At 34.5% G+C, this 19,069-nt stretch overlaps 2 protein-coding genes and 1 long non-coding RNA gene across 5 annotated transcripts in view; 2 read left to right on the top strand and 1 right to left on the bottom strand.

Moving 5' to 3' along the window:
* Positions 1-19,069, top strand: part of LOC123680738 (protein prickle-like) — a 348,884-nt gene that overhangs the window by 324,358 nt on the left and 5,457 nt on the right. The gene's annotated exons all lie outside the window — the stretch shown is intronic.
* On the top strand, positions 4,644-5,382 carry LOC123680802. The gene is made up of 2 exons (XR_006747569.1): positions 4,644-5,163; positions 5,236-5,382. It is a non-coding gene; the product is annotated as an uncharacterized LOC123680802 (long non-coding RNA).
* On the bottom strand, positions 5,054-17,637 carry LOC123680759 (membrane metallo-endopeptidase-like 1). The gene is made up of 10 exons (XM_045618818.1): positions 17,372-17,637; positions 17,190-17,308; positions 11,355-11,833; positions 11,148-11,303; positions 10,603-10,889; positions 9,834-9,974; positions 9,523-9,769; positions 8,253-8,421; positions 6,312-6,541; positions 5,054-5,710 (listed from the first exon to the last, which is right to left on the bottom strand). The coding sequence occupies exons 1-10, from the start codon at positions 17,389-17,391 to the stop codon at positions 5,372-5,374; spliced, it is 2,187 nt and encodes a 728-aa protein (XP_045474774.1). The 5' UTR covers positions 17,392-17,637; the 3' UTR covers positions 5,054-5,371.

Below are 19,069 nucleotides of genomic sequence, written 5' to 3'. Positions count from 1 at the left end.
TATATGTATATATAAACTTCTTCTCCGCTGGAGGGAAAAGTGTTGCTTAGGAATGGTAACTTTCAACTATATTATACCTTATGTCTGTCAACAATAATTTAGCATGACAACTGTAACTAAGCAAATTTCCCATTCATCAATCAATTATAACGATCCTTAATATGAATCTCATATAAAATTGGATCTCCAGATATTTATAAATTTCAAAAAGTTTGAAAAAAAAATAACGTATCTTATTCAGAAGAAAAGTGATTTTTCATGGCTAGCCTTCAATCGCCGAAAGAACTGACATTTTTTTTACATAAGTGACTAGCATATTTACTAGTTATTGCCTTCAGCATACACCAAATGCACCAATCTTTTCACATTAAAAACGTCTCATGAATAAATTTCAGAATAACTTTCTTCAGCCAGAATTTTGGACTGTTTTGGCTGATATATTTTCGATCTTTGCATCGAATTTTTGACCAACCTATGGTAATTTTCGATATCAATATTCTTATTTAACATTCCAGTATTCTTTTCCGATGAATACTTGGACCATAAAGAACTGTTTCACAGAGATCGATAAGGAAGGTTTCATTAATGCTTTGCACGAAGTCTACTGGCATGACTTCACAAAATTTTGGTACTCCTTGTCATAGGATTTTTGTGTACTTTTTGACAATAAGATTTCTACTGCCATTATCACTTTTTCGGGAGTTTTACAATTTTATTTAATTTTTTCAATGTTTACCTGATTGAAATCAAAATACGTTCACAATGAGAAAATTTGTGGGTATAGTAACATACGTGCACAGTGAATATTGAGAGATTTGGATGCTCTTGTTACATAAATAACAATTATCAATAATTCTTACTAATTCCGTCTTAGAGATGATATTGCCCCCTGCTCTCGCGTACGAAACGCCACTGTCCGAATGCACGTCTCTGCCGAGATGAGACCTTCAGGAAGTGTATCTATTTTCATGCTGGATCCAATATGAAAACGAATAATTTTTCCCATTATTTTTGTTCCACTACGGCGACATTTTCAAGTCCAGTATTGAATTAATTTTGCCATTGAAATATGTGGGAACTGTACCGAAACACAATATGTGGAGCGGGCTGAAGAGACTGTTTAAAATTCGTAATTAATTGGGCTGATGGTGTACATGGATCACAGGATCTGTTGTATGTTTTGGTATTCCTGTTCTATTGTGTCGTCATGTTTCCTCTTTTTGGCCGTGTGAATAAACAAGTACTAGTAGTACTCAGCGTTCAAGCGTACCATACATTGTTATGCCCAGTTGGTCTTCTGCTTATTAAATTCTGAACAAAACCACCTGCGATATCCGGCATTGATCCGAGTAGTTATATTATAGTTAGGAATGGATTATAGAGAATATATCCCTCCTGTCAAAAATTCTATGTATATGGAGAACAATTATCGAAAATTATAGTGAATATTTCCCTCCTGTCAAAAATTCTAAGTATCTGGAGAACAATTATCGAAAATTACAGCGATAATTGCATTGTAGGCAGCGAAACAGCACTGCGATAATTGTTCTGCATAGATGCATAGTTTCTATGCATCTTACACAGATCGAATCTATGACAATTCCATTCTACATCAGTTTGACAAGTGATGTAACAGTTTATTCGGGAAATATTCCCCCGAATTACACTCGTGCATCAAAATGACCGGATAATTTCGCATTCCAGCGTGTTTTCTTTGAAAAACTGCATTCGGTCATTTTCATTTTTGGAGAAAGAGCCCTCCACCTTCGGTGTCGGGCTCTTTCTCCAAAAATGAAAATGAACTCATGCAGTTTTTATGACAACACGCTGTCATGCAAAATTATCGGTAATTTTGATGCACTTGTGCAATTACTTATGAAAATTTCTACTAAAAAATTCGAGAAAATTCTTGGCGTAAACTTCTAAGAGAATCCAACCACCTACTACAATGTTACTTGACTTCATAACTGTTTGCGTTCAGTGATGGCGGCAGTTCGATCAGGCCCAAAATTGCACCATTAAATATTCCAGTCCATAAATTAATCTTGAATCGATATTGTGGTGTATCTTCTCTCACCTCGTGTGGAATTATGATATTCTAGCTATACAAATTGTGGATTCCCACCGGTGGATTGGAAGAGGAGGTGAAATTTTGTGGTCTCCTCGTTCACCTGACCTAAATCCTATGGACTTTTATTATTGGGGCTGCCTAAAAAACAAAGTATATGCAACACCCATACGTGATGAAGCCGAATTGAGAGAACGCATCCGCAATTTGGCTTCATCACGTATGAGTGTTGCGTATACTTTGTCTTTTAGGCAGCCCCAATATTAAAAGTCCAGAGGATTTAGGTCTTCATGTACCCATCCTTGGTACAGAAAGACTCGTCGCTCCAAATGATCTTATTAAAAAAATCTGGATCCGCATGATGTTTTCGCAAAATTTGCCGGCAAAATTGAATTTCGTTGAGGTGAATAATTATGCGAGTAATATTTTCGCACATAAACAATTGCCATTGTTCACTAAGTAATGCAACATCGAAGATTTCTCAACATAATTGACAAACTTGATTTTGTCAGAAACGAACCCATTTGGATAAAAACAGCCATATCTTTTTTCTTTGAATAACAAATGACTTGTGTGATACTTTTTTGAAATCACTATAAAATAGACAATTCATTGGTGTAATGTTCAGTAGTAGCTCGGTACATTTTGGTTCCACTACGATGGGCTAAACTTCATGAACAAAATAATCCACTACCAAAATTTCCAATAAAACTATTTCTCATAGGCCCCCTGTTCGGAGGATGTTTTTAATGTAAACGTTAAAATCATTCTCAGTAATATTTAACTGAAAAAATTAACCAAAAAGGTTTAAAATTGTACCAACCGAAAGGACGAAACTATTGAAAGGGGCAAAAATTCATTATTTTCCAAAAAAAAATATCTCGAAAACGGTAAGACTTTTATAATGGGAATTCTGTCATAGCAGGTTGGTTATCCTTTGATCTACATGCTCCCTCGGTTTGACGTGGTCTTTACGGGACACCCTGTATATGATCTATTACCATTGCATCGTGGGCATCTCGAGCTGATTTGAATACTATATTGTTAAACGAGTCAATCATATTTTTATAATTATTACCTTTAGTACTTTTTTGCAATAGTTTGCACAAAACGTTCCAAATTGTCTTCACCGTTGCTTCTTTATAGTCGGTCACATCTTTCTTTCTTATATTGACCGCCCAATCTTTTAGTACCAACGTCGATTCTTCTAAGCTCCTATGTTCATTCAATTCGTCTTCTCGTTCGCAACAAAAATCCATTAATATTCCTCAAATATATTTGTGACTGTATTTGGTATTTTTGGAAATTTTTCCTTGATTAGCGCATTTATACTTTGTTATCCTATAAACTTGCGCATTGCCAGAATGTGACGTTAATGACTAAATCTGATTAATAATAATAATGTTTATTCCAAATGAACATATTATTGTTATAACAGTCAAAAAATTTTCTCTATGAGCTGTTTAGCTAAATTCCCATTTAACTTAATTCTTCAATGCCTATTTACCTTGTGGTTCAATTTTTGGTTGACAATTTTGAAGAAAAAGGTAGTAGCTCATCAGTTTGTTGCACAAGATTAGCACGATTTTTACTGAATAAACTATTTTATATAGACTTCAGTAGCATATGAACAAATAAATTCAAGATATCAAGATAATTTATCTTTGAAACAATAATAATTTCAGGTCAAAAATCAACTGGCTGAACAATCCACAATAATATATGTTGGAATTTCAAATAAATAGTTTCTACTTCTCTTCTGAACTTTCTCGCCCTGTATGTTCTAATTATATTATAGTGTGATGCTCATATCATGGTCTATACTTTTTATCGGCACTTTGTTTATTTCACAGGATATTGAAATCATATAAAAATTTGCATAAGGTTTGCATTTTTTGCATTGATTTCGTTCAAATGAAAAAAATTCTGTATTATGACACTTTCTTCATTGATGCGGAATTCATTCATTTTAATCATTCTCTCTAGTTTTTCCGTTCGATCTGTTCGAAAATTCAGTTTGTGATAGAGCTATCTTGCCTCATTACAATAATCCATACATAATGTGTACGGACGAAATTTGAATTGATAATAATCTTTGTGAATCATCAATTTTCACGTCTTCTATTTTTATCCATTCCCAACGTACTATTAATATACATAACTCAGTAACTGATTGATATAATGTGGATGTTATAACTTATACATATTTATGATCGATTTTAATATATTTCAGTAACTAACTTGGCTCTTTATTACATTGCTATTACTGTCTCAAATTACATATCGAAATTATTCCTGCCTTATTATCTTTTTAAATTCATATTGATATTAGTTTTGAAATAATAACTAATTGGTTCAAGAATGATATATTTGAATAATATTTATATCATCATGTTCTAAACATAATAAACTCAATGTAATTTTATATAAATATTTACACTTGCCAACAATGAATTTATTTTTACATTACTATGACTGCATCTAAAATGAAGAAAATAAACTTTCTCTCACCTTTCACAGGCCTTTTCTCTGAAAGCATACATTCTCAAATAAATACAAGTATATTGTATCGGATTTGTTGAGGAAGAAATATGATATTTTCTACCACTAGGTTTTTCCAAAGTATTGAAAATATTCTAAAATTATTACTATTATATTCGAGCGTTTTCAATAAATATATTTCATTTTCGTGAATATTAAGAATTTTAAGTTCAAGCTGAGGCTTAAATTAAAATAATTTTCACCTCCTTGTTCATAACTAAAACTAATAAATCAAATTCGTTATAAGTAAGGAAAGAAATTTTGACGGAATCTTCCGCACCATGGACATCATTCAATTCATTTCATGACCTGGTAAGATATAGGAAAGGATAATAATAATAATAACTGATCTTTATTTTTATTGATAACTAGTTATCAAAGGGCAATCGACCGAGATCCTTAGGAAAGGATAAATGAACTAAAAGGCCGAGGAAAAGGCACACATTATTAAAATAAAATATTTTATTAAATGGCAACAATTGTAAGTAAAACAAACATTGAAACAAATTGTAATCTTCCTTGTGATCATAGCCAGACAAAACGAATTCAAAATTGTTATGTTTTCGAAATAATGAGTTCTGTATTACACTAGAATAAGAAAATAAAAATTTGTCAACTCATTCGAGGTCAAATTTCCAAAATTTACTCCCATTTCAATATGGCATTACATATAATCACATACGTATCTGTCAAGTGTCAAACGAAATCTAACAAAAATATGGCAATTCTAAGAATCCACATTCAAATCCAACCAGCCGTCCATCAAAGAATAACACACTTCTCCTTTGGATTCATAAAACTACCAACGGGACAGTTGAAAGCTTCGGCGAAGTGTAAAGAGTGTCTAGCTGGCCCCTGGACCCTAAAAGCTGGTATTCCATGTTCGTCTTTCTCCTCGTAATCCACAGAGTTGTCGTCCAATTTCCTAAAGCAGAAGTTAGTGGCTGTCTGGACCCAGTAAATCTGTTCTGGAGTAAGTGGAACACCAGCTAGCTTCTTTTCAGGGCTATGTATATTGACCCATGTTTTGTAGGCTTCATATCCAACATCTGCACCCACAAAATCTGCTATGTTTTCTTCTAACGTCATGGTCCCGTTCAACTGTAACCAGAAACGAATATAAATATAATGAAGCGTTTCACCACTCATCTCCATGAAAGTGTAGAGGTGTATAAGGCAGGGACCAATGAGTAGCCTCTTTCTATGATAGACGCCGCAATTCTCCAACAGAGAACGCGCCATTACTAATAGCTGAGAATAAAGTTTTCATAATGCAAATAACTATCTAGCTCAATTCATTAATTCAACTGATCACAGCAACAGAGTTTAATTTACAAAATATCAATGGAAATGTAGAAATGCGTACATATAGTGAAGCCGTTGAGCGTGTCACCTAAAAAATAAAGACTGTTTCACCCAACTCAAAATTTATGAAAATATCCAACCCAACTCAGCATATGTCTTGGTATGGGCATCAAACAGTACCCATAATACTTCCGAGTACTCTCCAAATAACTACTCGAGAAGAATCAACTGTTCTTCATTTTCTGTGGTATCAATCATGGTTAGTGAAACCTTGTGGTCCATTGATCCTTCGGATGAGATAAGGAAGACAGGAATACCACAAAACATTTTGAATTTACTTGAAATTCATCTAGCGTTAACGCATAAGTACTCATGTTTTGTTCAGTTCAATACTCACCCTATACCTGAAAGGTATGCTCTCATATTCATCAATGATACATTTTATCTTCTTAGTATATCTTTCCTCGGTTGTGTTTGTCCACCAGTCTTCACCTTCAAATTCCCGTGACGATTGGGTGAAACCATGAGTCAACTCATGACCAACTGTACTGCCCATGGCACCATAATTCATGAAAGCTGGGAACTTCCAGTTGTAGAAGATAGATGTTAGGATTGGTGCGGGAATGACTGCAATTGAAATTGTGTTAATGCTAGAAAGGGCAAGATTGCATCTACAAACTTTCGCAAACACTAAAGAAAAATATTGTACAGGGTGGGCAAATAAGCGAGGTAAGCGGCTATATCTCAGGAACCACTCATCGTAGAGACTTGCGGTAAAAAATTTTACCACTAAAGTAAACAAAAGAAAACCCTGGAAATTGTTTTGAAGTTCATACCTCCACCGCTAGGGGGCGTAATAGCTATCGTCGAGTAGAAAAATGCATTTTACTCGAAAAATTTTCATATTGAGTTGGAAAAAAAATATCATCACTGTAAACCTTGGAAAATTCTCTATCTGTTTGAATTGTCACTTTTGATTTTGCGACATCGAATAAGGGTGGGGGAAACATAGAAATCTGACTGATTGAAATGTCTGTAACTTCAGTTTGGCTCAACATTTTTGAGCAAATTAGATCTTATTTGAGAGACAACATCTTGTAGATTAAGGAAAAAATATACTCATGATGAATTTGATTCAGCTGCTTCCGATAGGGAGCGCTTAGTCAGAAGTTCATTGTTTTGTTCTTTTTTCTCTGAAATTTCAAATGTAATGATAGGATTTTCTTAATTGAAACAAAAATTTCATTGAATTTGCATGAAAAAACCTATAGGACGCAAAGCGATAATTTCAGGCGTTCTGAAGTTATGGCCGAAAGAAGATATTCTTCAACTGATGCACTGCGGAAAACCAAATTGAGTCTTCAAGTTCTAACAGAAACAGAAATCCCATCAAATTTATATGAAAAAACCAAAAGGTCGCAAAGCGATAGCTTCAGGGGTTCTGGAGTTATGGACGAAAAAAGATATTCTTCAACTGATGCACTGAAAAACTAAATTGTGTCTTCTTTCGGCCATAACTCCAGAACGCCTGAAGCCATCGCTTTGCGACCTTTTGGTTTTTTCATATAAATTTGATGGGATTTCTGTTTCTGTTAGAACTTGAAGACTCAATTTGGTTTTCCGCAGTACATCAGTTGAAGAATATCTTCTTTCGGCCATAACTTCAGAACGCCTGAAATTATCGCTTTGCGTCCTTTAGGTTTTTTCATGCAAATTCAATGAAATTTTTGTTTCAATTAAGTAAATCCTATCATTACATTTGAAATTTCAGAGAAAAAAGAACAAAACAATGAACTTCTGACTTAGCGCTCCCTATCGGAAGCAGCTGAATCAAATTCATCATGAGTATATTTTTTCCTTAATCAACAAGATGTTGTCTCTCAAATAAGATCTAATTTGCTCAAAAATGTTGAGCCAAACTGAAGTTACAGACATTTCAATCAGTCAGATTTCTATGTTTCCCCCACCCTTATTCGATGTCGCAAAATCGAAAGTGACAATTCAAACAGATAGAGAATTTTCCAAGGTTTACAGTGATGATATTTTTTTTCCAACTTAATATGAAAATTTTTCGAGTAAAATGCATTTTTCTACTCGACGATAGCTATTACGCCCCCTAGCGGTGGAGGTATGAACTTCAAAACAATTTCTAGTGTTTTCTTTTGTTTACTTTAGTGGTAAAATTTTTTACCGCAAGTCTCTACGATGAGTGGATCCTGAGATATAGCCGCTTACCTCGCTTATTTGCCCACCCTGTACATAGTTCCTTCCGTCATTTTGTCAGTTGCCTAAATATGATTGAAATGAAGGAAGAACTTCTTTCTAATGAAATACTCACTCATAGCATTGGCAGATGGAAGGAAGAAGGCATTTACTTCCACGGCATTATCGAAGAAAGATGGCCAATCATCTTCGTCATCCTCATCAAGCTTTGCGAAGAAGGTATGGTCTTGTTTAAGGAGTAATTCCATGTACATCTTGAAGATGTTGTCAGAGGTGAAGTTGAACTGGAACACATCAATTGAGTTTGTGAAAAAATTAGTAACTATTCGACGATTCTACTAGAGTGTTAATATTATGATACATATCTGTTAGTGTGCATTATAATACTTCACTCAATAACTCCTGGGCCTAACCAGTAAAAACATATTTTTTCTTTAAAATTCGACTTTATTAATCAACAAAGTCACCTTCAAGAGACAAAGATGTACTCCAATGAACTTCTAACTTGTCAATATTCTTTCTGGAGTTCGTGTAATGTCTTCAAAAATAGTCTAATCGTTGATCCTTCAGAGAAAGTTCTAGCTTTCAATCTTCCTAGGAAAATTTGGTGTATTTTAAATCAACTTAATACTGGTCATGGTCGTTGCAATAGTATACTCTTCAAATAGCATTCTATTGGAAGTCCACTATGAGAATGTGGTGTAGAAGAAACCATTGACCACTTGATGAATACTTGTCCAATTTATAAATTTCATGGTGGTTTCCAAGCTATCCATTCAGGTTCTTTTCTTTTTTGTTTCCATATTCAATTATAAAGTCGTCAACCGTTGGCGAAGAGTAAAGATGGAGAAGATTTTGTTCAGATGAAGAGAAAGCTTTCAATATAAATATGTTAGCTTATTCTGTAAACAAATACACAAACCAGTCACTACACCCATACGGGAAGACGGAGTTTTTGCTGAGCTTTTTATTTGTGCTCTGCTCTTGTATCATACGTTGAAATGTATGATGCTCCATTAAAATTTCCTCTTCTAATATTGAGATTATTTTAATACATGCTCTGTTGTTTGGAGTTGATAATTTGCTTTACTAACAAAGAATTGAAAATAATGTTTTATCGTGAAAATCGTTTTCATCCAGTTTTTAAACATCAACCTTCAATATACCGATCCAGACTCAACTCTATGATCCGTGAATTCGACACGCATCTTTTGTTATTAAAAAAAAAAGATGTCATGGTTCTATCTGTCCGCCGAGCCCAGGACTTATTGAGTGGCGTGTTACATCATTATTTTTTTGTTCTTTAATAAGACTGATCAAAAAAATTTTTTGATACCATGATGAAATATCATAGTTGGGAGAATGTTGAAAATATCAATGTTTACATTATCGAAACCCAAAATTCTATCGAATTTCTCCACGTCATAGAGGAAATCGTCTGCTCCAACCATATGTTCTATAGCTTTCGCTTTCTTTATAGCCTTAGCCCTTGACGTCTCGTCCATCCAATCGCATTTCTTCAGCCTTTCGATGAACAGTTCCTTAATGATTCGAATCATCTCAAAAAGGTCATTTCTGACTTTGGGAAACGTTTTCCTCCTGATGTACACAGTTTCCTTCACATACTTGAAACTGAAACGAAGACAGTATTGTTTATTTGTGTGTTATATTTTCTTCTTTTCGTTCTTCGAAGTACCTTTCATCAATTGAATCGTAGCATACTTGGAATCGGTCACTTTCTTCTGATTCAATATCTTCATATACTCTTCTCACATCTTTCGTCATGTATTTATGTGCATTGGTGATGATGGTCCATATGTAGAAGTTTGCGAAGACTCTAGAAATAAAACATTCATCTCAACTCTTACATCTTGGACACAATTCACGAATGAAACTAAAAGGCTTTCATGGAATTTCCTCAAACAATAATCAACATGGAAGAAAGTGATTTTTTTTTAATTTGCGAATGAAAGAAAAAAATTGGTAAAAAAAATTGATGGTATGTATTTTGTACAAAGCACTGATATATTTTCAAAATATTCGTGAAAAAGATCCTACCAGAACACATTACAAAAGAGATAAAATTGAAATTTCGTGAAAGTCTTCGCACAGTGCTGCCCTCTACTAATTTGCTTCGAAAAAAGATAAAGTGAATGTACAACTTCGTACACCGTACAAAGTTTGGTCATCGCAAGAGCACCAAAGGGGGAATGAATGAGTACCAAAGTTTGACTGATACGCGAAAAACCACGTGGTAGTAATCCTCCTCAACAGGAAATATCAAAATATATCTTCTGGACTGAAGGACTTCAATCAATTGCCTGTTAGCTATAGTTAGGTTAGGTTAGCTATATTCAAACCGTTCCGAAAAACGCTCTTTGATGACTTAAGGATCTGTGATCGCTCAGAGATCATATTTGCAACTTCTCTTTCCGCTGTACGCAGCTGATTTTGAGTCAACTTACTCTGGTTTCACATCCTTCAACAAAGAGTCCAATTTCAAGCAGTATTTCTCCATCAAACTATTGCTATAAAATACTTTCGATGAATCGTCAAACTGCGATGAATTTCCTGAGATGTTATTCAAAATGTGTAACCAAGGCACGTTTGGACATATCTCAGTTAAATTAGCTATAGTTTTGGGTTCCGTAGTCTCTTCTGCGTCATCATCATCATCATCATCATTTGCTTCTTGTTCCTCATCATCGTCAATTTCATGCTCATCATCATCATCGAACATCGTATGGAGTTCCTGCAGACATTACTATTTTAAAAAAATTACTAGTACTACAGTTGATGATAGAGTTATGACTCTAGAGAGCTTAATTTAAACATTCCTATCATACGTCTTGATTGTACTAGTATCAATTTTTAAGTTGTCAGAACAAATAATAATTCTTCCAATACTGGTTACGATAGGTAAGGTTAGGAATGTTTTTAAATTTCATCATCTAACTTGATCAAAAGAAGTATGTGAAAAAACATAATCAATAACACTGAATATACTCACATATCTGTGATCATAAAAAGTATCTACTAGTTTAAAGAGTTGGTTATAATCATCTGAGTCCTCAGATGCTGAGAAAGCTTCTGATATTCCTCTCATCAGCTTGCGGAATGTTTTCTTGGAGTTATAGTGCACTACCTCTAAATTTGGTCCACCCACCTGAAATAGAGTACTTCGAGTTTCTTGTCAATTTTATTAACTGTCACCCACCCGTAGAATACCTGGACTCAATTTTGTGAAATGAAACAGCCCAAGCGCAGGAAGACCCATCTTCTTAGCCTTAATGTACCATTCAGCCCAATTGAAATCTGATCCTTTCCAATCGCTACCATTGATCATAGGCCAACCGCCAAGCTCGTTCAAGGCGTTCATAAAGGTCTCATTTTCATCATCTTCTATCTTGGTGGTGTTCATGCATTCGCGGTAGAACTTCTTCATCGATATGTGTGTGTTGGTGTCGTTCACACTGATGGGATCTACAACGAGCGCTTTCATCTCGTTCTCGAACAGGGTCCTTGTGGACTCCCATGGCGAAGGGTTGTCTTTTTTGACGGCATTCTTCACGAAGGAGCCACAGGCGAACTTGTAGAAGTTGTGGCATGGATCTGCCTTCAGGTCCACAAACTCTAAAATCTCGGCGGCTGCCTTCACGCAGCTTTTGGTGTTGCATTCTTCTTGTGGCTCGTCACCTGAAGAGGAGAAATATAAGTTTCATATTGGATTGTTTGGTATATTTGAAAAACAGCTTTGGTAGTTAGGTATTTTTGGAGGTTGCAAAGCTCGTTGCAGCTAAGTTGGATGTAGGTCTTGAAGCAGCGATCCATAAGCGGCTTTACAATTCTCAATAAGAGTGTTGATTTCAATAGAATTGTCAGTTAAAATTTCATGAGGTTTTAAGACGGGTTTGATCAGAAGTTTGTTCCTTTGGTGGACCTTTTTTTTTTTTCATGGCCAACAGAAGGGTTCAGAGGTTGGTGTCCCTGATGACTCTTTCACAAATTCATCAATATACCCTGGCATGCATATCAGAGTCATTTTGTTGCATCTAGCCAAATCATTGATGGTATTACAGCAATATTAGGTTAGCAGAGAGATTTTGTCATGTTTTACTCTTATTGATGCACCATTTCATCATAGCAGTCTTCATCTTATAAATAGTGGACATGTCATCAGATGGCAATTCTGTTTAAAATTTTTGGATATTTCAAAATGAAAATGAGAACATCAATCAACAAAAGTTATATTTATATTACAAATGCAGAAGGCATTGATATTCTTCCACGAGCCACGAAGTGGCGAGTTTTTGAATTAACGAGTGTCAGAATGAGCCATCTGTACGAGTTTTATACATTATTTCCCTAATTCACTGAATTTTTAATTAAAATTAATGGAATATTTCCATGAATTAATATCGTTTCGTGATTTCTGCATTGAAAAATGTGAATTGGCAAAAATATTTTCTGTATCACAAATTTTACAGATAATGATAATTGTAGATAAATCCGTGGCAGGAGAGTTCAGAGTACCAACATACGGAAACATAAGAGCGAAAATGATCCACTAATGATTTTCCGACTTCTAAAGCATGATAGTAGCTAGAAATTAACTCCAATGGAAACTGGTATAATAAATGTTATGTATTTCTAGGATACCAAACATGATTCGAAATGCAGTACCCTACGCTTTTCATTGAGTATTAAATTCTTAAATTTTCGGTACTTTCGTTCGTCCTTATTTTTACAATATCATGTTCTCAGTATTATGCGAATTTCGAGTTAAAAATATGCTGTACTGATTACATCAGTCTTTCGTCTCTATCTTCCCGTTTGTAAACACGATTACTGTAGGAAGTAACCTTGACAGTTAAATTTTGCAAGGCATATTTCAAGCTCAAATATATGACGTTTGAATTCGGGAGTAGCCATAATCTGCGAAATTGAAGTTTTTTATCTCATTATGTCAATACATATCCGATCCAGTTGCTATTCAGTATTTAAATTAAATAATCACTGGAACATGAGTTTGGAAAAGCTCCCAACGATGAGTCAATATTTTTCCATGTAATCAGCGAGCAATCGAAAATAGTATCAAATCATTAGGAGCCATTGATAAAGAATTGGAGGTCAAAATCAATTCTGTCCGTCCGACCAAAAATGACATAATTTAACTCTTGAGCGGAAAGTGCTAGAGACTTGAAATTTTCAAGGTAGGTTAAGTGTGCGAATATCTCGGATGATTTTATTATAAAAACTTTATTGTTGAAAACCCAACTTGTTTATTTTGTTGGCTTGCTTATTCTTTCTTTGTGAAACGAATGGAAAATGTGGAATAGTCAGTTCAATTCATAGTGATAATTAAAATGGATTTCTGCTATATTTTATTGCCTCGAAAACTATTTATTGTTCTGCGAAAGTCGCCTGCTATGAACCCAAGCTGAATCAGATCCAAGTTATTCCACCGAGCTATCCAAGTAATTCCGAATTCACTAAGTATATATATCGCGTGAGATAAGTAACGCCTACAACTAGACTTCTCTTGCTCTATTCATCAATTCAATTATTAGGCTATCTGCAAGTTCGAGTGACATATTCTCTTAAAGGTACTCAATTCATTGCATTTTGTTGCTAGATCTGTCATTTAAGGAATGATCATGGATTTTGGTTGGTTGGTTACGACACTTTTGTATCACTTGATTTTCTATCTTTTTTTAGGGGCCACTCTGTACATTTGGGTTTGTATGCAGTCACCTTGACCTTCAATTGAATTTCAAAACGGAAGAATTATGTAAATTGGGCATAATGTTCTAAATGTCGTGTTTTGATTAATTCGCTGAGTATTAATCTACTTCTGTAAAATGGAAAAACGACTATTCAGTACGTTCGTCATAGGTTTCATTTTTGCAACAGAAGAATATATTTTAAAGGCGCTCAAACAACAAGTTACTGCTATATTAATTAACTAAGTAATAACAAATTTTAGATCTCCAAGGCTTCAATTGAGGGATGCCCATGCTACTTTTACCTTGATAACTAGTCACTATTTCCCTTTCAACGCTTAGTTGAAAATTTAAAGTTGTTTTCCATTAAATCAGCACTAGTTTTTAGAATATTTGTATTTTGAAGAATTACTGAATTTCATTGACGCTCACCATATAGTTTTTCGTTTCTATCAATCAACATATAGGATTGTATATACTTTCCGTATCCACCAATATAATAGCATAGAAAGAATTGTTTATCAGTTTATTGAGAAAAATGGAAGAAATCAACGATATCCCCTCAATAATTGCAGTTATTCTTGATTTATTTGTAAATCTCTGGGAAAATAAACAACTATCTGTTTGCTCTCATTAGATAAGGTTAGATGGTGTTCTCAATAGAATCAAGCATTTTGAGAAATAAACATTTGAATGATTGAATAATGAGGTTAAATTCAAAATGATACACTTATGGGAAAATTTCGGAGGAAACTGAGAAAATTTTTCTTTAATAGAGTTGATGCTTATTTATAGTCCTTGCTTTAGACTTTAGAGTAGGATCCTCTAAAATCATTTAATTTACGTGTAATAATAATGGATTTCCTGTCATTATAGATTATGTTAATGGACTTTATCAATAAACCGCATTATTTTTACTTCAATTATGTATTACATATTTCCGAATTAGTTGAGATTTTTTCAATTTGGGAACATTGTTAGGAATACATAGTATTTTGATCTGCTATTATGACGTTACATCATTAATTAATATTTCATTTTAAATTGGAATGTTCAAACAAGAAAAGCATTGTCAGTGGATATCACATAGTTGATTCGAAATGAATTTGACATTGAAATGTCAGGATTACGTTGTTTTATGTATTAATCTTAAGATTAATAGTATTCGAACAATTATCTTCATAAATGATTTTCTTTTCTTATTATTACTCTTGTTGTTTCTTTTCTCAACAGAATTTGTATGAATGAAATGAATATTGTTAAGCCCTAATTCTTCAGGTGATCCAATAACACTTATAGGAAGAAATCAAGTATGACAAAATAATATAATTTTTCTTGGAATGAAAAATAACGGGAATACTATATTGCTTGCTTCTATTCATAAGTAGAAAATCGTTCCCGCTTGGAAGATGAAAAAAATAGAGAATCACTGACGTTTATTCATATTGCGCCATTCAGGGACCACAGAACTGTAAATAGGGATATGTATATGACATGCGATTTATTATAATGTCATTTTGTTGATTAGTTTATCTGATGATATGATCCTCCTCAAATTCCAATGTATATTTTCCATATACAAACTGAATTTCAACTTAGACGGATCTGCTGTTGTGGATTATGTTCTTTGAAATTTTGTACAAAACTTCTAAAGGATTATTTTATATTACTTGCAAAATCTCATTTAGATCGGTTCTGTTGACACGCATATATTGGGTATCATTTGTTTCCGATATTCTGCTTGAATAATCTGTGATTCTTGTGATGCGATCGTCATTCGTTTACTCGAAACTACGAAAATTGAATACAGTTGGATTTGTTGAAATATTGAATTTTTTCCGATGTTTTCTTTAATTTTTCTTTGCTTCTAGAGACGTGATCACGATGAAATTTTGAGTAAGGTTTAAATATGAAATAAAATAAAATAATTGTCACCAATATTTCAATATCAAACAGAATCGTTTAGCTCAATCTGTGACTTATTCAGATCAATTTCTACTGTGAAATGTCGAATTGGCCTGAAGAAGCCACAGTAGTGGCGAAACGATTGTTGTTAATTTCAAAATCACTGTGGGTTCTTCAGGTTAATTTTATTTCGACATTTTACAGTAGAAATGTAAAATTATCGTGAAGAGGATACAGTGTTGGCGTTGTTAATAATAAAATATTTGTGGAAAATTTTTATTTCTTTTCACATTCAAACCCCATTGAAAATCTCATGGTGGTCACTAAAACCAAAGCAAAATAGGGAAAAAAATTCAATGAATAAAACAAAATAATTTCCACAAATATTTCAATATTATTAATAATTGTTTCACCAACACTCTGGCTCCTTCAGGTCAATTTTACGTTTCAACTGTAAAATGTAGGAATGTTAAATCAATCTTAAGAAGCCACAGTGTTGTCGAAATAATTGTTGTTAATATAAATATATTAAATAGATTTCCATGTATTACTTCACAACCAAATGTAATTTACACGTTAGAAATCCTAATTTTCAGGACTAAAAAGGTCATGTGACCATCTGATATCGTAACATTGTAAACAATCTGCTCGGCGCACGAGCGCAGGGCCGCCGCCAGGACCGGCAAACCAGACATTTTGCCGGGGCGCCAAATTTTAGAGGCGCGCAGACAGTTAATAAAAGAAGACATATTTTCTGACACAAAACTGTTTTCTAAGTGAAAATTCTACTATTTATAGTAAATAATAAAATTACCTGCACCCAATTTCTTTTAATCGAATAGGTGCTCTAACTTTTGTTATGAAAATACAAATAGGTAATCAAATGCACCTTTAAGAACTACGTCGTCTGTTTACTATAGAATTATAGAGCGTCAAACTATTAAACTATCATGTTGCCTACCTTTCATTTGTGTATTTCTTTTTGTATTATTTTACTTATCTCGAAACAAGTGTTCAACACTTTTCGATAGTTTGAGTTTATTCAATCTATGATGGTACAAAAATGTATTTTTTTATTTTTACAAGTCAATAAACGTTATTATTATTATTATTTTCAAATGCAGAAGGTTTTTTGATGAAATCGACAAAACGTCCTTTGATAAATTGGACAAGGTGAATTCAACTTACGAAATATGCTTTCTTATGGAATTGAAAAGATGCCTGAGGGGAATTACAGAGGCTCCTTCAACGAAAATCGACAGAAATCAGGCGAAGCAGGGCGGCGAATTTTTTTGCCGGGCAACAAAATTTTTTTGCCGGGGCGCCAAAATTTTTGGCGGTGTCTCCGAGCGAGCGCTCAAATCATAAATAAAACAGAAAAACCAACACCGGACACACTCAATTCCGGTATGCGGCACACTTACACGACTTCTGGAAGTAGAACACCAACAGCAGGATAAGAGCGAAGACACCAAGAGCCGAGGCGCCGAAAATCAGCTTCTTCTCCAACCCCGTCCTCCTCCTCCAACACTGCTCCTTCTCACTGAAACCAAACAAAGCTGTGTGAACAAAGCCGAAAGAACAACACGACCGGTTAGAAATTTACCGTGCTGCAGGATCAGGCATGGTGCCAACGCGAAATCACTTGGCAGAATGTGTGTGCCCAACAAGTCGTGCGGCTTCCTCGACGCCTCCTCTCCGCAGTAGAGGTCCACCGTAATTGCAACGTATTTATTTTTACCCGGAGATCACCTGGTTATAGATTGAGGAAGGAACGCTGTGTAGTTCTTGTCGTCGGAGGTGCCCTCAAGGTCGAGTCCTTGTTCGGATTAGAGAAAACGTTTTCCGACCGATTGGCTCTGAGGTCGGTATCTGGTCTGGGTGACCTGTGGGGTTATCTGGCGTGTCCCCCCCACTTGGTCACTTCGATTCGGGATTCTTATGAAGGATGATGATGCGCTCAATAACGGCAAGTTTCGTAATAGGAATTGAGTAAAGTCTTCATTATCGGTGATTGCATTTCTAAGTAGAAACGTCTTTGTCGTGGACCACGATTTAGGACGTGTGCCAGTACTCTTATGGTTACAGGTTCGCTTCCGAAAAGATCCAATACTTTTTTCGTTTTATGAGTTGCTTTATATTGGAAAATGTTTGGATTCAGCAAATTCTTCGAGATCGGGAGGAATAATAATTCATTCATTAAAATTTGCACTGTTTCAGTTTGATTTTAATCATAGGCGTAACAAGGGGAGGGGATTATTGGAGACCCTAAAGTAATAAATATAGATAGAGGAAGTATACGTAATTTTTACAGGTCCCCAACATGGTTAGGTTACTTTGTCCGATTGTGATATATTTTCAAATCCACAATTTTACTATGTCGTTATGAATGTATATTATATTGAATGAGATATAGTTATTTGAGTAATTCCCGATTAAATATGCAAATTTGTCTCTTTGGAAATCGATATTTTTCCTAATTGTCGAATTTATAATGAGCACAGTATTTATTATTTTCTGTATCTACCTGCTGAAATCCAAGGTTTGGCAACTTTTTCTCTACTAGTGTCATCGGTTGTTTCAAGTCGTTTGGCGCGCTTGAAGTTAGTTTTCTGAATCTCTGATACATTTAGGTATTCATTTCAATATATTTCGAGTTAATATGGAACTTTGATTCACTATGGGACATAAGAAGTGTGTTCTTCGTAGAGAAACTCGCGAGTTGAGTAAATATCGTATTCATTTCCGCGCGCTTCATGTCAAATTTGATAGTTCATGTTGGGGACAATATTTGATTACTGAAAATGACATTTGCTCCCTCTGTCTATGTTTATTACTCTTAGATGAAATGGTACCTTGAATTCATTAAAGTATAAATTTTACAATCAATTTCTTATATTTTCTTAGGGGTATCTGGTAGGGTAGCAACTCTCATAAGTGTCCGGCAATGGACGAGTTTTCTTAAGTAATCTAGAAGAAAATATTGAAAAAATTGAACTTTATACTTATATTTAAGATACTATTTTATAAAACTTTACTACCAGTTAACTGCCAAAGCAATCACAACCCAAACTCTATAATCGCTGGTTGTCTTCACCTGTGTAGGGAACAGTTACAAAAAACTTTCTTCTTCTTCAAGTGCCGTCTTCGTTCCGAAGTTTGGCTATCATCAAAGCTATGCCTATTCTCGAAACTGCAGATCTAAACAATTGGCAGTTGTTGCAATTGTTCCATTCTCTCAAGTTCTTCTTCCTATTGATCTTTTGCTCATTATCTTTCCCTGGACAATAAGCTGCAGCAACTG

This window comes from Harmonia axyridis, chromosome 1 (assembly GCF_914767665.1).
Source record: "Harmonia axyridis chromosome 1, icHarAxyr1.1, whole genome shotgun sequence".
Classification (NCBI taxonomy): domain Eukaryota; kingdom Metazoa; phylum Arthropoda; class Insecta; order Coleoptera; family Coccinellidae; genus Harmonia; species Harmonia axyridis.
Note: the sequence above shows the minus strand (reverse complement) of the source record. Positions and strands in the feature narration are given on the sequence as shown.

Excerpts from the sequence above, each read along its gene's own strand:
- LOC123680759 (XM_045618818.1), bottom strand. The coding sequence starts at position 17,391 with ATGCCTGATCCTGCAGCACG. Across the intron at positions 11,304-11,354 it reads TGAGTCCAGGTATTCTACGG|GTGGGTGGACCAAATTTAGA; the intron begins GTGGGTGACAGT and ends ACTCTATTTCAG. Across the intron at positions 5,711-6,311 it reads GCATACCTTTCAGGTATAGG|TTGAACGGGACCATGACGTT; the intron begins GTGAGTATTGAA and ends TTCTGGTTACAG.